We start from the raw sequence: 24,420 nt of genomic DNA on the forward strand, positions 1-24,420 counted from the left end.
CTGATTGGAGGAATAATTGAGTGTTTTAATTGCCCTGGTCTCATTTTTGTGGAATATTGTTCCCTTGTGAATCTGTGGTTTCTTGTCACGAACACATTAGAGAATCCCTGCAGCACAAAACTCATAACAAAACTGTCCAACAAATATGGATATTCAAATTCAACTCGTCAGCACTTTATTGGTTTCATCATCATACAATTTATAATCGGACATTCTGTAAAAGAAACAAAATAAAAAAGGAAAAAAAGAAATAACCGGATTCCTTAAAAATCATCATGCTTTTGGCTAAAACGATGACAGATTTATACTTACAGTGAGCGCCACAAACAGCGACAAACGCAACAATACAAAGCTTTCTCTTTTTTCAATACAGTATATTTACATTGTAGACCCCTTGCTCATACGTAAATACACACGCATGACCAGGGCCACTCAAAGTCTTGTCTGTAAAAAAAATCTCCCCCGATGTGTGGAGAGTGTCATCCTGTCTTCCTCTACACAAGACAGAAGCCAAGTATTAGAGCTCAACAACTTGACCGAGTACAATGAAAACAAAACAAAAAGACAATCAGGTGAGGAAAAGCAAACAGAAATTCATTGTGGAAGTATGCTCTGAATCTTAAAAACAGCCTCCCAAAACCATATGAATGCGAGGCTTGAGACAACTTCTTGGTGTCAGTAATTATGCCATATTGCCCTACAGAGGCTGAGGTGAGATGAGGATCTTTCATTCACTCATTAAGTGGTTCATTCGAACAGCTTCATCCCTGGAGAATCAGGGTTGACCTGCATCGTGCCCTATGGATACCCCACCCTCTGGCATGCTGAATCAACTTTTCCTATTTTGTGCAAACATTCCTCCGGCTTCTCAATTACTTGATCAAATTGTGATTTTTTTTTTGGTCCTGGACTAAAGCTCTGCTTCAAGGTAGACAGCCCCTAGTCCTTTAGGGGTTCAGATATGCTCCACACGCAATGTGGGGTGTCATTTTGTGCGGAAAACAAGACCCAAAAATAGGACTCGGCACAGAGAGCTCAAAATGTGGTTATTTGGGTCTTGGAATTATTCTCAAATCTTGTTGAAAACCTATTCTCTTCCCTTAGAACAATGGCTCTTAATGTGGGTATATGCTAAAAGACTAATAGTTAACCATCACCATTATTACATGGTGATGGTTAACAAGTAGATACACCTAGAGAACAAACAAGAATGATCAGTTTCACTGGAAACCGAAAGAGTGATGGCTTGTGATATGCATCCTGAAAAATTAAACCTATAATCTTATACTCCCAAGTAAGTTTTACAAGGAAGGAATATAATACATTGTAGCACTACATTAGAACTACATTGCGACCTGGTATCCCCATTTTGGGCATGTCAATATAGGTGAAAAGCTTAAAATCTTCAAAAATAGCAAAAATTAAAGATCTACCAGATCACAACGCGGCAGTGCGTTGTGAGCTTGCACTTTTTGGTGCTGGACACCTAGCTTAACCAATATTTGTAAGTACAATGCAATGTTCTACAACATGTTCTAGGACAAGTTCAGTCATCTGACTATTCAGTCTAGGCAACAAAAATGAGAACTGTACTGTACATGTGTACACCTTGATATGTACACCGTTGGAACACTGTGGGCTGCTCTTTACGCATCATCAGTTGAGGCAAATAATACAGTCTGAGACAATAAATTAACAGAATGATCTTACGGTAATGAGCTTGCTGTTGTCGGATGAAAATAATCAAAACCCCAAATGATGGTGCAAGAACAAGTGACAGTGGTTGTCAACCAGTGGTTCAGGACACAAAAGAGTCAGCATTTCGGAGGGATAACTTTCTTAGAGGAATATTGTATGTTCAATATACTGGATTGACTCCACAGTCAATGCAACATTTGGGTCCTCGAGAGAAACCCAGCAAGAACCACTGCCATCAGAGAAAATGTCTTGTACCCTTTAGAAACCTATTCTACAAGCGCATGGTTGTCATACTATATAAATAAAAGAATGTGGAAAAAGTTTAGTTTGTCGTCCATCAGCAGAGAGCTGGATGAGATCCCTTTGTAACTTAGTTCCGGACCATATACGTGCAAGAATTAAATGACAAAATAAAAGAAGTCCTGCTCACTTCAACAAAAATATTTTCCTCGTAATCTTTTTTTACTTCTTTCCTATTGTATGCATAGTTCAGCAGAGCATGTGAAGCCTACAATGATAATGTGAGTCACTGATGAAGGGGGGTAAAAATAATTCTCGACAGAAAATGTAAAACTCAGTGGACAAAAGACTTGATCCACGGCCGGAACAGCATCAACATATCCTAAGCAAAACAAAGGCTTCAGATCCACAGAATCTCTTATTCCAAAAGTTTTATATAGCCCCTTGATTCAGGGCAATGAGTTCACATCCTTTAGCACATTCCTAGTCAATGGCGCTGAGTATCAGTTAGGGTAACTGGAGCAGTATTTCAACATTAGGGAGACCATTGTTTTGGAAGGAGAAACTGATATTTTGATTGTAGCTGTGGTCAAAATGGTCACACCAGGTCATGGAAACTGCATTTATAAAAACAAAACAAAAAAACCCAAACAAGACATTTTAATAGCCTTTCTCGTTTTACAATGAAGAATATCCCAGCATAATTTATGCATCATTTCATCTCAACAAACCGTAACCACAGTTCGAGCCCCTGTCCTACCTCTGGCCGTAAGTCTGCAATAAAAAAAAGCAGAAGAAAGACAGGAAAAAAGTAAAGATAGAGTTTGTGTGCAAAAGAAAGACTAAAATATCTTCTGAGGACGCTGAAACAAAAAGATTAAAAATAAAGAAACCTCTGAAACCAATATCGTGAGGACACAAAAATTGAAAAACTGGATAGTCGAGGCTCACCCAGGTGAAAAAGCTCACAAACGGGACAAAACAGACATACAGAGACCATAATGTGGCTTTGGCCGGTCTCGTTGCACGCGATGTGAACAGTGTATGTGAAAAGTCCTGTCAGAGGAAATCTCTCTCTGTGTCTGTCTGACAGAAAGAGGAGGAGGAATGGACAGAGGGAGAGCAAAAGAGAGAGGGGGATGAGACACAGCCTGGCGGGTGCCGCCATCTCGCTGTTCTATCCCCCTCAGGCCATTGGGTGGAGCTGTCGCACCATCGGAAAAAACACTCACGGTTCCTTCCACTCACACACACACTCACACACACACAAGTCAGTGCTGGCTGGACAACAATAATAATAATAAAAAAACAAAAATAATAATAAAAAAAAAACTTGTATATTAAAAAAAAGAAAAAAAGGATGTGGCAAAAAAAAATACCATAACAACAAAAAACCCCAAGAGGACAGCAGCAGTGACGATTCAGTCAATTTTGACCGCGGCATAGATTTTCCTGATGAACATGTAGGCAGCGTAGAAGCCAATTGTGCCTGTTAGCAGCCAGAAGGACAGGACCATCAGCATGGTGTAGCCAAAGTACAGCAGGGATGGGATGAACTCCACTATGTCCAACTGGAGAGAGAGAGAGACAATCAAAGCAAACATCAGATCCATAATTGTTTCAGGCCGGTTAGGGCAGGCGCCTTCACCACTTAAGCCCTATATACTTCTCGTAAATATCGAAAATATAATATATACAAGCTCACACCTCATTGCAATGTGTTGCAAGTTTGTAGATGTAGATTTTGTGTGGCTTATATATTTTTTTTTGTCGTGAAAATCTGTGCATTTCTTTTGAACATTTTTGAATTTCTTTAAACAAATGTGTTCGTAATGACATTCCCAAAATGAGGCTGCAGGTTTTTTGCGCATCTTCACACTCCGTCAGATGAATCACTACTGATTTGGTTGAACCCATGGCCTTTCCTCTAGTGCCACCCTTAGACTTAAATGTCCAATTGCACAAGATATCTAACAAATAATAGTTTTTTGTTTTGCTCTACTGGTGAAAGCGGGGGGCTCTAACACCAAATTCTGCCTCAGAAAGCAGCAAGGTTCAATACATTGTCAAAGTAGAATGAAATCGGTGGTGAGACAGAGTGGCAGCCAACCAGAAGCTTGCTGTGGTCTGAACTACATATAGACTACACACTCAAATGAAGGTGACGTGAGTGTATCAGATATTTTAAACACACCAGGTGTTAGGGAAAAAATGTGGTAGAAATTTCTGCCGCTGCTGTTATGAATTCGGTTTAAGGATGACAACAATGCTAGTCTGTTCAAACTCTGTTTGGTATATTTGGGTATAAACGGGAGCATAGCTCCTACAACCCAACCCTGAGGGTCATTTATTACCTTGTTGACAAAGTAGAAGATGGCGTAAACGAGAACGTAGAAGGCTGAACCTCCCGACACCAAGAACGTTCTCCACCACCACCGGTAGTCCTGCAGAAAGGACAAACGGAGAAAACATAGCAATTCAAAGCAAAAGTGTTGAACATTTACACATGCAAATGTGTACATGTTTATGCATTGTACACATTTAAAACGACCATAACCGGTTGAATACTGTCCCGCTGCACAGAGCTGGAAGTAGACCATGAATACTGTACCTCTGCACAGAGCTGGAAGTAGACCATGAATACTGTACCTCTGCACAGAGCTGGAAGTAGACCATGAATACTGTACCTCTGCACAGAGCTGGAAGTAGACCATGAATACTGTACCTCTGCACAGAGCTGGAAGTAGACCATGAATACTGTACCTCTGCACAGAGCTGGAAGTAGACCATGAATACTGTACCTCTGCACAGAGCTGGAAGTAGACCATGAATACTGTACCTCTGCACAGAGCTGGAAGTAGACCATGAATACTGTACCTCTGCACAGAGCTGGAAGTAGACCATGACGATGCTGATCTGAGAGCAGGACACCACCAGGATGATGAAGACCAGGAACAGGAATCCAAATAGGTAGTAGAACTGATTCTCCCAGATGGCCTGCAACACACACACACACACACACACACACACACACACACACACACACACACACACACACACACACACACACGTACGTCAGGACAATTAGTCCAATCATTCTCCAAGCATAATTAGTAAACATCTAATGGATTATTATTATTATCTTTTGTACTCACACTGAAGATGAAGAAAAGCTCAATAAACATGGCACCAAACGGTAAGATCCCTGCCATCAGGATTCTGTTGGAAAGACAATGTGTCAGGTTAAGATGCAGGTAAGAGGGGATGCACTATATTGTATTCCAGATGCTATTTTGCTTTGATTTTGTTCAAAGACGGCCAAAGCATGCTGAGATGGTCTCTCAGAACCCTACACCAGTTCGTCAACAGCACAAGCACATTGAAATTAGAGGTAGTCTGACATAATAGTGTAGTATAGGATTGACCAACATATCGGGCCTATATTTGCTTTCTGTACCATAGAATGTGTGTGTTTTGAGTGTGTGAGTCTATAGCCTGCACACCGCCTTCAAAAGGTAAAGGATCCCTTTTTTGAGTTGACAACGTTTCGACCCTCACAGGATTTTCATCAGGTCAGTGTAAAAATGCATTTTTAGACCCTTGTCCCCTAAATTGTAGACCTCCCCCACTGTGTGCCACCCCCTACAAACAGCAGGTGAGACTCATCACCCTAGAGGAACTGGGAATTTGACATGCAAGAATATATCTCTGCTGTCCAGCGCGAAACTGCTAACTCCAAAACGCTCATTGTTCAGGAAACGAAAAAACAAAATATACGTTTTTCAGAAAATGAAGAAAACCTTACATTTTTAAAACAAAGCAATACTACCTCATCAAAGTTGGTATAGTAACTGTATATATTGTGAGATACTTGCATGTGTCATTATATTATCAACACTTTACCCAAATCGCGGGTAAATCAACACTTTACCCAGCGCGATTGGAGTTAGTAGTTTCAGACGAGCAGAAATCAAGCTGAAATGGAGTTAGGTGTCCAAACAACAGTAGCTCCACTCGCTGCTGAGAGAGAGGTTTCAAAAGGGTACAGATTCCCAAAAGCTAACAATGGATCTCCAAGCTCACAATGCATCACAACAACGTGTGAATGCTTCATGACACTTATTATATAGGCCTACAACAATAAACAGGACTTTAAATATTACAATAACTTCTGCAAAGAGGTAGTAGAACACTAGCGCGACAGAAATGCTATGAACGTCTTTCTTTATCACAATGCTCTCCTCATTAAACACTTCATAGATTTTAGAAATATAATTACTTGTTTTCATAACATTAGCGTCAGTGCTAAGTTTGATAAACAGGTACACTGCATAGTTTTAACAGACTACGGGGAGTGTGTTTACGTGTTCCTCCTCCTCGTTCACTGCGCAACGCGCACTGCTAATGCTGTGAAAGCAGCACTGTGTAGAGGAGAGGGTGGAGTTGTTTGTTTTTGACGGACAGTTTGAGGATCCAATGGAGTTGGGAGTTTTCGTCTGAGGCGCTTTTTAATACTTTTCATTGGTTCAAATGTTTAGATTTTTTACACAGATGTGAAGGGTGTTCAATAGCGTCGATTTATGAAAAAAAAAAAAAAGATGAAAATGGAGTTAGCTGGTTCGTCCTGGACACCGACGATATAATGTATAGAAATACAATATAGCATTTTTAAAATGAATGGCCTGTCTAGGTATATGGGTTGTCACCTGACTGATTTCTGTGACTCTACTCAATATTAATGTAAATACTGCACTACATACGACAAAGTATAGACAAATTAAGTACAAAAAAAAAAAAAAAAACACAAAATACCAAATACACAGACCCACAGGATACAGAGGGCTACCAGGACAGTGAGCCAGAATGCAGATCCACAGAAGCAACTTTCCCCAAGTAATATTTTCAACTACATAAGGATTAATTTAAAGGATCTTTAGCCTAGCACCCACTGTCAAAGTGTGGGTAATTAGATATGCTTTGTGTGAGTAAATAGAACATTTCAGTAAGAGTGTTTAAAGTGGATATTCCATGTTTTATTTGTTATGGTCCTTCAAAGCTGATTCATAAGGTTGTGCCTAAAAAGACCACCCAGATAAACCATGGCCAATCTCTGTCTGTCTGTGTTTTGAAGGTTTTTCAACTGCAATTATACGCCCGTTCAAATCATCTTCTTCAGAAATTCAGAAAAAGAGAAAATGAAAGCACGAGTGTTCACATTTCTTTTTTTTAATTTTCTTTTTTGTAGAAGGGATGTCAGAGAACCTTAAAAGCATTTTTAGGGTAGAAAGTTTGATACATTCATTATTGATCTGTTTGCTTGTCCACAAATGCCAAGTACGTTATTTAAGATTGCATGTTGTTTAGATAGATTTTATGTTTACCTAGAATCACAGATACTTTGTAACACTAAATTGATTTCATTGCACTGTATTTATTTGACCATTTACCCTGTCATTTGTTGACTAGGCAGGGTTCATGCCAGTTAGTTACTCCTATCTTGCACTTTGTACACCACTCTGGATAAGAGCATCTGCTAATGCTTAAATTGTAAATTTAAACTCTGACATTACAGTGATACAATTAGTATACAACAGGCCTATAAATTCTGACTGTTGATCCGGAGTGTACTGGAATTGACATGGGTCATGACAACTTGCTGAAAAACAGTAGTAATAATCACATATTAGGTTGTCTGCAATGAGCTGACGCACCACTCTCTGGAAGAGTTTTTACCAAGCAACTGTCAGACTGTGCCTTTTATCAATAGTGCAATATACTGAATGCACGTTAAGATGATATAGGACCTTGTCATCTCCAGTGATGCTGCTAGGTTTTCAATGCAATGGGTCCCGGGACCTACAGGTGGTCATTCAAATGGGTACCAGATGTTTTTTTCCTTCTCTCGCTCCTTTGATCTCCAAGGGTTATAATTATAGCTACATTCAAGTATGTTCACATGAATTGAAAATTAAACAAAATTTGCCAAATTTGAAAACTATTCGTAAAAGAAAACTATGTGTGTGTGTGTGTGTGTGTGTGAGTACTGCATTTCTGTGCCTGCAGTACATTATCTCCAACTGTACATTCGATATGCACTACTTATTGGGAAGTCAGAAACTCAGAATACATAAGGGTACAAAGATACAAAGTTCATAATAATATGAAAAAGATAATTTACACTTCACAGAAGCAGAGATAGATGGGAACTAAAGAACAACAACGCTATGTGGAGGGAGGAAGAGAATGGAGACGGAACAGAGATATTTGTTTAAGAAGAGTGAAGAAAGGTAAATATTTGCGGCAGTATTTATTGCTCTGGCGTTTTCTTTTTACAAAGTGGGATTCCCTTCAAATGATTTATGCCTTCGTCCTGCCGAAAATATCGATCTGAAAACAACGTGTCGCGCGTCAGAGTTTTGGTGTGCAAAACTGCTGTACATCGTGGGCAGCGGGAGGGCTGAATGCAGAGAGAGGCGGCAGACACTGTCTGGAGAGAAAGAGATGAATCCCGCAAGCGCATTCACGTTGGCTCCGAGTATAATACTAACAAAGCTGAAATGTTGTGTGGGACTGTTCAGAACGTAGCAGGATAAAGTTGTATGCGTCCACCCGTGGACACCACGAGGGTTGGTTTAATGCGGCATTTCTTAAAAATATGTGCCAGAGATGCAGGACGCCGGGTTAGCAGCCTCACTGCATCACTGTTCCCAGGTGTTCATTTTGTTCCCTGCTTATACAGTATCATGCCCAGTTAAAACCCTAGGTTCTACCAAAGTTCAGCATCACTTTAAAGTCACCAGAGCATCTAGATATGCGGCAAGGTGAACATTTAGTGTGTGCATGTCATTACAGTGTAGCTGAGAACTTACCCAACAAACTTGTTCATGTACCAGCGCTGCTCTGGGACCTGCCTAGGGATCTGGTTGGTGCGAACAGGGTTATCATATGGCTGCTTGCGGAAGCCAAAGTAGTAGCCCAGATAGACTAGAGGCATGGAGATGCCGAACCACATACACAGCAGGGCCAACATGGTGGTGAAGGGAACCTAGGGTAGACCACAGTATTGTCAACCTACTGTATGAGGATTTACCTTTCACTTAAAAGTGACGCATACATTTTTTTTTTGATACAGTATAAATATGCAGATGTAAACAAAAAGGGCAGCATAAACTAGGTTCCAGAAGATGCTTTCTTTATGTTTTTTTTTGTGTAAATCTCACCGCCCCAGAAGAGTGCTCTCCCCAGATGAAACAGTTGAGCACAAAACAGATTCCAAACACCACTGCAGGATATAATGTTGATGTCTGCAGGAAGCAACAAACACAGCATAACATGATTCACTACAGGAAACTTTAACAACAATTTTAAATGAACAATCCTTATTCCACTTGGGAAACAAATGATGCACCAGCTACACAAAAATAAAATGCACTGGTGCAAAACATTCCCTGATATTGTTTTGCACCAGCACCAGTATTTTACACAAAATCTGTGTTCAGATTCATAGTGCAGTAAAGTGCACAAGCACAAAATCCCACATTTGATCGGTAGGTTACTATTTATTATAATCATATCATAATCACTCACACAAAAAGCTCCCTTCTTCCACCGGTGGCCTTTCAGTGTGCGGTAAAGTCTGCCGGCAAAGTAGCCACCGAAAACACTGTAGGAGAAAAACACACCAACTAAGACTAAGACTAATTATTTTGGAGAAAAATCAATAACAAGCTTGGACATGTTTGAACAAAATACAGATTCCAGGGTGAAAAGTGGTTAAAGATATTAATGTTGAGTCTCACCCCATGAACATGAAGAGGAAGCATGAGGTGGTCATCAAAGCTCCTCTGCTGGATGGAGACAACATTCCCAACATGGCCACAACTGCAAGACACATACGCTCACATGAAAAAAGCGGCGGTCAAAAACCACTGGAAACTTTAAAACATGATGGGACCCCATTATGATTTAACATTTCCAAGTGTGTCTACGCCAGGGGGAGGGGAGGCTTTGAGGTGAATTACACAAGCACCTCAGTCCAGCTAAAATCTTGCAGAAAGTCTGGTGTAGTATTTCCCCGCTATTTCAAGAGTGCACTAGATAGTAATATCCACCTATATAGGCAGGTTCACAACACACATAGTCTGCTTGCCATGTAAATACAATCCGATTTGACTGGGTGTCACGTTCAATACACACTGATGTAATGGCGTAGCACCATCACCTGAATCTAACTGAAGCGACAGACATGCTGCACCACGTGGCCTATGTGGTGTAGCGGGTCAATACCGATGTCCCCTCACATACGTCCTAACCTAGGATGAACATAAGGAGGGCGATTCTACAAAATGTCTTCTAAATCCTAACAGTTTTTTGAAAAACGTATGTGGCTATAATCAGTGGTTCTCAAACTTTTTCATGTCAAGGACCCTCAAAATTATATGTATTTGGTCGCGGACCTCCAACTCAAAATATTTTGTTCCAGGGACCCCCAGAAGCAAGATTTTTGTTAAAAAATTTCTCTTTAAAAATACACATATTTAAAGATTTACAAAAAAAATCCCCAAAAATAGCAGATCTACAAGCTTGTAGCGCGGCACAAAGTGGCGCGCTGTGCGCTTGTATATCTGCTATTTTTGAACAGCCAAAGTATAAAATAATCGTTTAAGTCGTTAAAATCGAAAATGACACGGATGCTTTCCCGGTTAACTAATAAATATATTAGAGGAAAACGCAGGATGTGAGAGCTGTGGGGCGTCAGTACAATGGACAAGTGGGGACAAATGCACATGAGAGGCTGAATCCTGCTCCTACTATGGTCACTCACAGATGACAATGAGGATCATGCAGAACAGCTGGATGCCCGAGCCCAACAGTGAGCTGAGGATCATGGGGTACTGGGGCGGCCTGAAGACGTCGCCGTGGACGTTCTTCCACCCTGACTCCTCCATGGTGTCCTCCTGGGTGAGAGGAGAACAATCCAATTGAGGCTGTTAACAACATGAACCCTAGTATCTCTAATTCTGGTCATGACATAATAGGCAAGACATTCGGCAAAAATGGATGAACAGTTGGTGTGTAAAACGTGCCACGTAGCGATGCGTTGTAAGCTTGTAGATCGGCTATTTTCACTAATTCTGTACAACCACGTAGTATATTAAGTGGTTAAAGCGATGTTGAACTTTGATCGAACCCTAGGGTTGTACAGTTACCTGGCCATGCTATATACGTAGAAATATAGTTTATTTGCAAATGTACAATGCAAATGTGCACTGACATACCCCAACAACAAAAACATTCATCTACTGAAACACCATGACCAGGTTTTTATATATCATAAGAATTGTTCATATTTGTGTTTGTGTAATTTTGAGCCTTATTTTACCATTCAATGAGGGAGAATAGAGCGAGACTACATTTGGTTCCTCACTCACACACACAGGAGCAAACATGATTGACAATATTTACACTTACTGGCGCTCTCTCTCTCTCTCCAACTCCATAACATAGGACAAGCTACTGTAAGTTTGTAGACCTCACTGTCCATGAAAAGAATGTCGGGGCTCCCGAAAATTATCTCGCAGAATCGCTGCTGCGCTGAAAATAGCAGATCTACAAGCTCACAACGCGTCACGATGGGACCTGTTGTGAGCTTGTAGATCTGCTTTTTTCAAATAGCCAACGCAGCCATGCAGATCTGCAAGCTTAACCGAATGACTGTTAAAGCAGTTTGTTTAAATTACTTAAATAATATAATAATAATTAAATAAAATGTTATATTTTCACAGGGATTATTTATTAGTGTAGATATACATTTTGGAGTGGATATATGTGTCCAGATGCCTGTCAGACCGTCTGCTCCGCAGGTCTAGAATGGAATAAACGGGCTCAACCAACGTCAACAACTGGTCTCGACCAGACGTGAGATCTCAGCGTCAGGATATATTGATAAATGCCGAAAGGTGCGGTGATATCGCCGTACGCTCATTATTCGGGCTGCACCGCGTTGATAAATGAGGGCCACTGTAACTATAAGTGAGTCCTTTATGTCTGTGCACTATGTATCGCATTATAGCTTTCACTACACAACATGCAAAAGAGAAAACGATCAGATCTTTCTAATGTTGATTTCACAAGGTCAAACTGTGTTTTCTTACGATGTCGTCTTCTCTGTTGTAGTTGGCGATGTCCTTCCTCAAGGTTCTGATGATGATCATGCTCAGAATACCTGACAGAGACAATACATTGTAACAGGAACAGTGGTCAGTGATATACGTAGGAGGGTAAACCCATATTTTTTACCATGATGCAATGCAAAACAATATTTAGTGAATACGTTGTAAGTGTAAAGTAAGTAGTAGTCACTAGATTTATTGATCCAATGTTAAATTTCCATACTTTTTCCTAACACGTACTTAAATTTTCCTAAACCTTACATGCACACCATGTAACTCCATGCTATATTTGTTTTTACCACATAGCACATACCCTTCTTTTATTTGCCCTGGGGTAAGAGGGGTGATAAAAAAAGGTCTCTACATGTATTTATCTCATTCAGCGCCGTTGTGTGGTGGGACGTACCGGAGAGGAAGAAGACCACCACCACCGAGTTGACAATGGAGAACCAGTGGATCTGGACGTCGCTCATGGTCAGGTACGTGTCCCACCGAGAAGCCCACTTCACCTGGCTCTCCTGCACAACGGGGAGGGAGAGAGCCTTAGGGTTCATTGCAATGGTCTCTGCATTAAACCCTACAATAAAACCTACAATAAACCCTGCAATAAACACAAAATTCCGCTTGATCTAGGAAAATACAGCCCTGGTTGAAAAGACCAGGGCATCTAATGATGCAGTCTCCTAATTGTTTAGTCCATGGTACCAAAAGTGAGGCACAACCAGCAAGTGGGAAGCTGCTGGGATCAGAGTGTGGAGGAACAGAGGAGCGAGGAGCATGCTGACAGTCACTGACCTCCCAGCGGACAGAATAGGTGAAGAGGACCTCGTTCTCCTTAGTGGGGTCGATCTCCTGGGGGGCAGAACCGCTGGCCTCAGGCAGAGTGCATGTCTTCTCTTCTTCATTAGGTTTCAGGTCTGAGAACACAAGAATAACTTAAAAATTGCAGACTAGGTATTTTTTTTAAACGTTGAATCCGTATCTTTCCATCTATCTATCCAGTATTCAGAACCTAGAACACACTTGGACTAATTTATGGCGCACAACTACTCTGCATCATATTTCTTAGGCCAAGGCCAATTACAATGAGTCCTGTCCCTCCAGCTCAGCTCATGGGATGTACCAGTATTAATCGAACACAGGCATGCAATAAGCCAAGACTGCAGACTGAAATGTCAATCTGTCAAACTTGCATTTAACCCACTTTTTTATTTTAAAAACGCCTTCTAAATCCTAACCTAAGTTTTCAGAAAAAAACAATGTATTCAGTTTTTAGTTTTTAAATCCTGTTGCTATATACATTACATACAGTAGCAACATCTAAAATGACAGATGCTTTCCCGGTTTTAAAGGTATAACAACGTATACCTTTAAACTAGGTGAAGTTGTTCATCTGTCCATGCAAAAAATAAGATTTTAGTCGCAACAACATTGTTCTTGTGAAGTTGTTTTGTTGGTGAATATTATAAGATCGCTATGTCAGAGCACATATCACTGGCAAACAGTGTGCATCTTCTGCCTGCTAACTGCACTGGCTTCTCATCTGTGTAAAACCAGGAAAAGCCAACTTGTTAAAGTTGCATAGCAGTTGTTAATATCTGCATGTAAAAAACATATTATTCAATTAATATCTTGTCACACAAAGACCGACACGTGTCAAGCAATGGTTTCAACATAGATAAACCTTGACCATGCGCCAACCAATAGGACAGTGTGTTGACTCCACTTGGCAAATTCTTTCAGTGAGCTAACACTGCAACGCAAGTCAAACGAACAACACACCGGAAAGAAACAGCACTGCGGCCGGCACTTCCTATACAGCCCGGAAGGTAACATGGGAAATGGATGCGTTTGATGGATAGGCAACCCGTCTGACACAGTTGTCTGATTATAACTTTACACACAACAATGATTGACAGAAATCTGTTCAGAATTATGCACAGGATCTTACTAACAGAGCTGGTATGGCCACACATTAGCGATGCGCGAGTCAGGTTTTTTCATAACCCGCCCCGCACGGGAGCCCAACCCGCCCCGCAAAAATGTATATAAATCATAGACCCAGCCCGTTCCGCAACCCGCCAAAAAAAGGAAAAAGAAAAAAGAAAGTCCATTCAATTGCTTTCCAGAGAGAGAGGGGGATAGAGGGAGGGAATGAGAGAGGGCGTGCCCCGGGATAATTGCATCGTAACCTATATAACCTGTCCGCCCGCCCCGCGGTTCAACGCTGGGCGGGCTACCTGCGGGCTACGGGTCGGCCCACGCATCACTACCCCACACACACCTATTTCTATTGTAACATCATGTCATCCTTGTGATGACAACATGCCAGACTACTTTTTCTGCATTCACTGTCCAAAGATTTTTCTCCATACTGCCTGTCACTGACTGCACCATAATGATGCCATGAAAGTCCTTTATTATATTTCTGCCCAAATCGGATGACACCGGTCATTCGATGGTTGAGCACTAACCGTCAGAATCATAACTCAGAGTGTATAAAGAAGACCATATGGAGTCCATTTCTACACTCTCAGAGTTAAATTGACACTGAGGATGGGCGTCAGTGGCCTAATAATACATATCAAACCGGGGGTCCTTGAATTTCAATCGAGAATCACTGCCCTCCATCAATAGGAGCTCATTGAGAACATGTGCGAATCCTCCAGAGCCTTGGTGTGTTGTGAACATACCCTCTATCTTGACGCTCTGGGGCACCACCTCGAAGCGCACCACCCTGTAGTTGTGGTCGTCTCCCTCTTCCAGCTTCTCCTTGTGGAAGTACAGGATGAACGACAGGTGGTTGTGCAGGTAGAACTGTGAAAGGACAAACAACATTAGAAAACTTCATATGGACAAAAGCTGCTGGCGCTGGACCACAACTGGACTAAATACAGTAAAACACATACAGTTACAATAATTTGTCTCTGAAAGTGTAAGAAATTACCTGAATCTTTCTGTATAGGCTTTAAAGAATCTGTCTTCAGAGAATTGTGTCTATAAAATGGCACACAAAGGACTAAAGAAAAAAAGATTTCTGTGTGTATAACCCCAAACATTTTCTTCCTCCATAAATGTATTGAGTAATACATCTCACAGTAGGCCAGGAATCTCGTCCTCACTTCCTGGCCAACTGAGAAAACAAATGCTTTTGTCACGTGACGTCACGAGTGCTCACCAATATAGATTGAGTGTGTGCACTGCACACTAGCAAGATACCTCGAACGTCACCCATTTCTGTGCCAACTGAGACAGACGCTGGCTCCACGCAGCAGGCAAGACTTCAGCCATTTGCCCCATTAACTAAAAAAAAAAGTTATCTTCGCGGACGTGTTTCACCGTTTTAGCTGTGTCTTCATTCACTTTTGCCCTGCCATTTGGTGCCCCCCCCCCCCAGGTTGGTGCCCTGTGCTGCAGCACCTAAAGTCCTTGCATTAAGCCGGCACTGACCCCACCACCCAGGTACCTTGTTGTTGTCTGCAAATCCCAGTCTGTAGCCATGTTCAAACTGGACATCCCGCGCCGTGTCCTTCTTCTGTTCCTCCTCGATCCCGGTCTCTCTGTTGGGGTAAAACTCCAGCCGCGTGGCCACCGGCAGGTTGTCTGCGATGCTGAGCAACACAGAGAAGAAACCCTCAGTCAAATTACGTTTGACATGCTGAGACCACTCAACGTGCAAATCTACATTTTGACTGTTGTGAAGGAACTGTGCTCCAGGTGACATTTAGGTATGTGGAAAATAAGAATGTAATGGTGGATTACACTTAGTGATGCACCGGTGTCGCCAACCAAAAAAAACACACTATGCTGTAACACAAGCTGGTAAATGTACTATTTTGCTGTGTGTGAAACCGGCGTGCAACCAAGTATAAATTAGGGGTAGGATAACCAAGACCAACATTTTTTTGGCACTTAAAACATTCCCTGCCAATCACGTAGATCTACGTCAATGCAAATATAACGTTTTTTTATTTATTCTCTCACAGAACCAGGAGATCTGAAGATTTACTGCTCCATTCACTTCTTATTTGGGAAATGACCTGTATCTCGGCTCCTGTGTTTTACTATGTATTTTTGGCGAAACATGCTATTTTTAACAGCGGTCACCTTGCTTATGGGAATTAAAATTAGAAACATTGTGTGTCAAGTCGCCTGGACGATTGTAACGCCGTATTTACTGGTCTCCTCAAGAAATCCTTACCATGCAATCCTTACAATTCAATTAATTCAGAACTCTGCAGCTAGACTGCCAACAAGAACCAGAAGACATGAGCATATCACCCAAGTCTTGGCTACTTTACATTGGCTCCCTGTTTCATTTGGAGTCGACTTTAAAATGTTGCTTCTTGTTTTTAAAGTACTACATGGTATGAGCCCAGCCTATCTCATGGACTCATTAAAAATATATAGGCCCCCCAAGAGTACTTAGATCTTCGGCAGGTCTAGAGATTACAGTTAATATACCCAGAAAGAAATTGGTGATGCTGCATTAATCAGTTACACCCCTAATCTGTGGAACACATTACCTCAAGAAATCAGGGAGGCAAGCAAAGTCAACATCTTTAAGCGTCAACTAAAAACCCACCTTTTTAACTTAGCTTTTAACTAGCATATTATGATATGTATTGCTCAGCACCTAGATGTTGCTGCTGTTTTGTTGTTGTTTTAATCTGTTTTAGATTTTTGTATTGTTTTGACTTTTGTTGTATTGTTTTTCATCCATTTTGATTTTTGCTGTATTGTACAGCACTGAGCTGCATTTCGATGTATGCTACAGTATATAATTAAAGCTCATTATCATACTCATACAAATGCATAATAGATGGAAATATGTTCAGTTTGGGCTGTTTTCCGAATGTTCCCTTAATTTTAGACTAGTAGTTTAGTCCATTGGTTCGCAAAGTGGGGTCCAGGGACCCCCATGGGTCCTTGGGAGGGTACCCAGCTAAATTTGTTAAGCGTCACAATAATTTCAACCACTTTAAGCATATTTTATACTTTAAAATTTTAAAAATAGCGCGTTTGTGCAAATCTTTAAATATATATAAGTTTTTCCTTCTGGAGGTACCTGCCCTGGCACAAAATATTTTTTAGATGGGGGTCCACAGCCAAAATGCACATCATTTTGGGGGTCCTTGACATGAAAAAGAACCACTGGTTTTGTCTGTCACAAAATCATTGTTTACAAATGAGTCGCTGCGCACATCCATAGGATCCCTCAATCCCCTTCAGAAAGTTACAGTAATGAGGAGGAGACTCTTACAGGTGTACATAATATTCCTCCTGGATTCGCTCGGCCACTAGCTTGCTGTCCTCCACGTTCAACTTTTTCTTCTCACACACCACCTCACATTTCTTCTCTTGGTTCATGAAGACATTGTACTGAGTGTTCACGATACGGTCCCCGCGTAGCACTTCACCTACGTGGACAAACAGCCAGAGGCAAAAAGGGAAGCATGCATGTGCAAATTAGGAATGAGAATAATATTGTACATGAAAGCACATGTATATCTGACATTGAAGCGTCATGACAATGTAATGTATCAATGATCAATGACTTGACCATTTATAGGTAATGTAAATTTAAAATTAGTGAGCATTCATGCAGAGGTAAGAAAACATTCTGGATGATTTATTTCCCTGAGTGGAAATATGTTTGAGTTTCTTCTAGGATGATGGAATTAGCTATTCAGTAAAGACTTGGGTCTATTTTCTCTTCAAGAAGAGTTGCACTGGGGAGGATAGTGTTCCTTTGGATGCGTCACGTCTCACGTGACATTCTCCTGGTGAAACTCCTCAGTCAGGTGAACAGAAGTGGCTGAGAACGTCATGCGCATCGGAGTAGACAAGTGGTTGTCTACACCCTCCCCAAGACCAAACACCAAACAGTATGGCTTAGCAGTAACAGGGACAACATGGGGGAATTGGCATAAACTAAATTTGGAGTGAATTGAAAATTAAAAATTGAAAAAGATAAAGGGTGGGGGGTACAACTTTCCCTTTCCACCAACAGAGAGCCTGAGCACTGGGGAGAGTGGCTGTGAGGAGGTGCTTACCCAGATTCTCTGCCTTGTAGACAACAGACATAGGCTGGCAGAAAGGCAGGGAGTAGTATTCATAAGGGAGCTGGGTACGGGAGCTTGTTAGCTTCACTGCCTGGGTGGGGGAAAAAAGAAATAAAGACCCAAACACAGTAAAATCCTGACAGTTAATTTAACTCTGAGAGTTGTTCCATTTGTAAACTCTCAAGAGTTACAAATTGATAAATTAACACAGAGTCTACGTTGACTGCCTGCATTGAGGTCTGTATGTTATTTAATAAAATAATTTGACTAAACAAGGTGTCCAGTAGTAATCACCCACACATTATCCACTCGCTAACAAGGCAATCCCAATAATTAAGCACAGAGAATTTGAAACACTTCTGGTCTTATCTGAGAAATGTATTGAATGAATGACTGTCACAACAGTGCAACGGCAACCCCTGAATCTTGCCAATGGAGAAACAAGGAACTTAACAAAACTACTTACCCAAGCAAGTAACAGACAAAGGGCCTAGCTAGCAATGGACAAACGTCCAAAATGAAGGAAATGAGGGTACCTAAATGCCTCATTAAAGGGCAACATTACTGATTTGTAACCTGATTCCTATTGTTCTAGTGACTGTGAGGACACATCCCAATATGTTCTGTGTCACGAGGGCAAAGACTATGCCAGACTAAGTTGTTTCAAGCGTCATGTGTAATTCTAAATGTATATATTAGTAACAGTGTGTAGGTTTTGATGTTACCTTGATTTCTACTAGGTCATTTTCATGGAAGTTCTGGGGCGCAACTCCAGGTACATAGAAGGGCCGTACCGCAGGCAAAATGGACATCAACACCAAGGCCCACCACGTCTCCTATAGCACGCATGCACACAAAACCATGACTGTTTGTAATACACATTAGTAACAGACAAGATATTTATTTTGTCAAACTTGAACTAAACCACGTATCGGGTGATGATGAACTGCTAAATGAGAGGATATCCTTAAGGGAATCCCGGTGCTACAAAACTAAACCAGTAACTTAGCATAGCAGTCGTTACACAAAACACGCCCTGGACTCACTTTAGAAAAGAGTTGTTGCAAATGCCTCACAGCAGAAGAAACATGATACCTTAGAGTTCCCCTTATGATATAGGTTATCTAATGCACACTGCCAGGTAGGAGCTACTCTATGACAGCTCTATATTAAGTGTATGTGTAGGTTCCTGACAGTTTTACCAAGACCCATGTTAACTTAACAGTATTCTATGGAGAAAAATTGGCTGGACATTTTAGCCAGCCAGATGCTAAATTATATTATGAATGGTTTAAAGAAGTTGTTTTATTTTGATAAAATATACACTATCATCCAATGATATTTATTGGTGGTAAGTGGTTATGTGTGCACTTTTCGCCCCTAGGCTTTACTGAGTGACTGTTTTATGTTGTACTTACTGTATCTAATTAGCTTAAGCACAAAGCTTTAGAAGGCGAAACTCAATCATGATCAATACATGCAATAGCTTTTAACAACACACTTTTGATGAATTACATTTATTAAATGTTGTGATTCGACTGATTTTAACTTTTGCTCAACTTGGTTTTGTCAAACCCAATGACAACTAGCCTGAATGCTTAACTGTAATGTGGTTGAGCAACCACACTCACTGTATGTGAATGAGTCTCTTACGCAGTTCTAAAAGTCAAGCACTAACAGCATTCATGTCATAATTTGAGCATACTTCCCTCACCACATACAATCGCCTATATGCATTGATTTGCCTCGGTCATAAATAATACATGAATCAGCAGTAGTTTCACTCAAGTACACTTTACAGGGTTGAATGAATGAATACTTCCCACAGTGAGCATCCATTCAATCATAAACGCAGTAAAAATCTCCAGTTTTCATTTCTCCATTTGTAACTCTGAGTGTGTGCAAATGGAACCTAATTGACCGAAAGTGTCCATTTAGTTTCATTTCGTTCACTCTCAGAATCATATTAATACTGATATTTTACTGACACCTGTCAACAGTACTTGTGATCAGTGGTGGAAAGTAACTAAGTACATTTACTCAAATACTGTACCTTTTGTACAGTTTTGAGGTATTTTTTACTTTACTTTACTGGAGTATTTAAAATGTTCTGCTCCACTACATCTCAGAGGCAAATATTGTACTTTTACTCCCCTACAATTATTTGAAAACTTAATAGTTACTTTGTAGATTTGTATTATGATTACAAAACATGCATTAACCACTTTATCCCTACATACTTCGGCTATTTTCAAATGATATACATTTTGAACACTTGTGAAATTGGACATTCTGCATGATGATGAGTACTTTTACTTTTGGCACTTTGAGTTCATTTTTATACCAATACTTTTGTACTTTTACTCAAGTACATTGCAGTATTGATTGATTTTAAAAACGTCCACCACTGCTGAAGAGAAGGAAAGCAGCACTCAACTTGTCTCTGGGTACACAAGAGTTGGCTAGTATAGCAACTTTACAGCCGAGCTAACGTAAACAACTACAGAAACATTAGACTGGATAATACTTTGTTCTCAATCCATTCATGTACGTGACGTTGCCCCGTCACACGTCATGTCATCGTCATGTTCCCATCGTCTCAGACACTATTATTACGAAACACCGCCTCTTAAACTTATGTTAAGTTCGCTAACAGGGTTGCTATTACAGCTGGAAGCCCTGGAACTAAAGTTTCCCCACGTCAACTAACTTTTTCAGACTAGTAGACTACAGCCCAGAATGACAACCTAACAAACAAGAACAAGAGCGGTTTGTTTCCTACCATGTTATGGTGAATATAGCAGGAAAACAACCCAACATTGTGTTTAGACGATCTGTGCAGCTGATGGATAAGTAGCTAGCTTGCAGCGTTGCCAGATTCAGCGAGAGGTACAAGCCCCAAAAGAAGCGAGCCCTGCTTCGCCCTTTAAACATGTTACATGGGCTATTTGAAAAGAGCCGACACAAGCTCACAATGCGTCGCGATGCGTTGTGAGCTTGTAGATCTGCTATTTAAAACAAAAAAAAATCTTGGATGAATGAATGAAGAAATGAATGATGAAAAAAACACAAATCTTGTATTGGGGGGTCCCTGGCATAACACATTTTCAGATGAAGAGGTCCGCAGACATATACATATTCATTTGGGGGTCCTTACTTGAAAATATTTGAGAACCACTGGTTTAAACAACATTAGGAAACGAGCCCAAAATAAGCAACACTTTAGAAACAAGTCCCAAAAAACGCAACTACCTACAAGCGACTTTACAGAAAAACAAGCCCAAAGTCGCTTACAATAAGCAGACCTGGCAACGCTGCTAGCTTGCTAACTTTAGCTGGTTAGCAATACCGTTGTGACATCCACATTAAAACTGTTTATTTACAGAGGCAGCGGTGTGTGTGTGTGCCTTAATATGGAAGTAAATCCTACGGCTAGAGTAGGAACATGTTTTTGAATTGTCACAAGTGTAAAACGCAACGTGTGAGCAAGAGAAACGGGGAAAGAAAGGCTTTCATGAAAGATTTCTCTTTTCCACTTACCATAGCCGCGGCCGCCATCTTGAATACACGTGTCATACGTGACGTGAAGGGAAGTGAAGTGCCCTGCCATGGTTTCTGGCCAGAAGCCAATACTCCTCTTTAATCATAATAACTAATTACTATGATTATTTATAAATATTGTTGTTGTTGTTGTTGTTATCATTATTATTATTATTATTATGAGGTTGTTTGTTGCTATTGGTAAGGTATTTCTTTTTTTTTTTAAATTATTATTATTATCATCATTATTATCATTATGATTATTATGAGGTTGTTTATTGCTAAGTTATTTCTATTTTATTATTATTATTATGGCTATGCCTATTGGAAAGCATGCCCCTCGTTATGCAATACCTATGTTGTCAGAGTAGGCCATAGCGGTGGAGTAAGCTACTTTGTGATACTTGGAGGCCAGTCTGTGACGTCAGTGCCGTGACGTCATATTGATGACTGATGATCAGGGTTCTGGTTCTCCATATATGGGAATAAAAGGACAGACAGATTGATACAGAGATTTGTGAATTTTCGGTTCTGGACAACCGCTGGCACCCTCGGGTCCTCAGCAAGTAACCAAGTTTAAAGTCAGTTGGTCTGACGGTTCTCGAGATATGCGGGGGAACAGCAGACAGACAGACAGACAGAGATTCTGTGCATTCATAGATTATTATTATTATCAATTATTATTATTATTATTATCATTATTATTATATAATAGTAGTAGTATTAGTAGTAGTAGGCTAGAAGTAGTCTACTATATATATAGTAGACTATCTAACTATATAAATGCCGACCAACTTCCGCACCCTCGGTGTCCACACCCCACAGCTCTGTTATCGACTAAACAACGCACCGCCAGACCACATGTCGCCAACTGACTCGCCACGCCGGCCGCGCTGAATTTACGCCTCGCGTAGGGGACATCTCACAGCTCAATACACCTTTTCCACCGCGCAACATAATTAATTCTACTCACCAAATGTCGGACAAAACGGAAGGGGAGCCAGCTTCGTACCGTTTACCGTGCGCACGACCTCATCACCACAACAGCACGCAGCCGCTGCGGGTTTTTTTTCCTTTTTTTCCAAACTTTTTTTTTGGTCACCATTTTCTCCAGGCACCATTTCTGGTGTAACGTCGGGTGTTTCTTTTCACCAGCCAATCACCTTTCACGTTGCCACGTCCGTTGCCACGTCGCGCCGACGTACGCTAAACAAGCGCTGCCGTGCGCACAATGCAAACGAGCCCAAAGGCGCGCAAAAATCTGCCGACCATTGCTTGGACACAAAGTCAGACCTGGCAACGCAGCCTACGCCAATCATGTGTGAGAGATCTACAAGCTATGGGGCAGAGACGCCACCGTATCTTAGCAACAACTACAGCGCTCACTCTCATTGGTCGTGTCACGCTAAGAGCAGTCTCCAGACAATGGCATCGCAGACAGCTTGCTGTTACTGCTGTAGCCATCACAGGCAGTTGCAGCACGACGGACAGGGCGCTGTGATAGCTGCCATGTCGCTAACGCTAACCTGGTTGTCATGCCTGCAGCGGCTGTGCAATCACTTTGTCAACAATGCACGTTCGTGTGGTGAATGTCTATATTGCTGCTCAGTTCGTCCATTGTAGATGGTGTATGTTTGTGTGTGTCTTCTGGAGAACTATGTAGCACAGCAACTACAGTAACTAACGTAATGGCAGGACCGCCCCGTGCAATGCATGTTAGCCTGCATTATGGTCATGTAGTAATTTCAGATAATTTCGCTCCGATTACAGCAGTGTTTATCAACCCTTTCACGCCCCCCCCCCCCCCCCCCCCCCCCCAAATACACGTACTTGATCTGGGACCCCCCCATTCTGTTTGACTCCGTTCCACAAGTACATATTGTGAAAATAGGCGATCTACAAGCTCGAAACGCCTCACGTTCAGAGGCTTTGTAAGCTTGGAGATCGGCTATTTTCTACATGATTGCCTCTTTCTTACATTCTTTGCCAATGTGCCCCATGTTTTCATAGCATAGTTTATTGACTACTTCTGTTGCAGAAATGGCCATTTCCTTTACTTTCGGTTTTTTATTGTCTCCGCCAGGCCGAAAGGCATGGCGCAAGACTATGTTTCACCCCCTGTCCGTCCGTCTGTGATAGCTAATCTCTCACATCGTTGACTTGATCGCAGCAAAATAACAGCCCGATGTGGAGAGTCAGTGAGAGCTGGATAAACGACGTAAAATGTGTCAAAAGGAGTCTGTACGGCTGTCGATAAATGAACACATGACGTCGGTGGGAGAGCAGATATTGTGTCTTTTGGACAAACAGCAGCGTGGTGCTGATGTTTGTTGTGTGAAGCAGCTTAATGTCAGAGTGTTTGTGTTGGAGCGCCTCAGTGCGGCTGCAGAGTTCATGTGCAACCTCTTCCAGAGAGACACAGAGACACTAGAAACTCTGCTGGGGAAAAAAAACACTGCTGGGCATTGACTTTCCTATGGACATTGATCTACACACTGCAGGTATATCTGCTACACACACAACATCAAACTACACACTGCAGGTATGATGCAGCGTTTGCATTACAGCCAGCATGCCAGCGTAGTTCCCATATGCTTTCAAGGTGGGCTAAACCATATGGACCCCATGTCAGCAATGTCAGCGGCATCCACTTCAGTCCCAACTGCGATGCCCATGCAGGCTATAAGTAGCTTCTACCTGGCCCT

At 41.3% G+C, this 24,420-nt stretch overlaps 1 protein-coding gene across 2 annotated transcripts; it reads right to left on the reverse strand.

Moving 5' to 3' along the window:
* Window positions 1-152: 152 nt before the first annotated feature.
* tm9sf4 (transmembrane 9 superfamily protein member 4) lies at window positions 153-21,751 on the reverse strand (the record flags this gene model as incomplete). Of its 2 annotated transcripts, none has more annotated exons than XM_084068240.1 (18): window positions 153-3,509; window positions 4,293-4,382; window positions 4,816-4,935; window positions 5,094-5,157; window positions 8,808-8,983; window positions 9,159-9,242; window positions 9,526-9,601; window positions 9,738-9,819; window positions 10,763-10,895; window positions 12,093-12,163; window positions 12,517-12,628; window positions 12,906-13,027; window positions 14,804-14,927; window positions 15,577-15,721; window positions 17,374-17,530; window positions 18,167-18,266; window positions 18,901-19,011; window positions 21,716-21,751. In XM_084068240.1, the coding sequence occupies 18 exons, from the start codon at window positions 21,749-21,751 to the stop codon at window positions 3,360-3,362; spliced, it is 1,953 nt and encodes a 650-aa protein (XP_083924366.1). In that variant the 3' UTR covers window positions 153-3,359. The 2 variants fall into 2 exon arrangements, with proteins under 2 accessions (XP_083924366.1, XP_083924367.1); XM_084068241.1 differs by lacking the exon at window positions 21,716-21,751 and adding an exon at window positions 20,958-21,000.
* Window positions 21,752-24,420: the final 2,669 nt, after the last annotated feature.

Source organism: Gymnoscopelus microlampas (assembly GCF_963454915.1).
Source record: "Gymnoscopelus microlampas genome assembly, chromosome: 10".
NCBI lineage: Eukaryota > Metazoa > Chordata > Actinopteri > Myctophiformes > Myctophidae > Gymnoscopelus > Gymnoscopelus microlampas.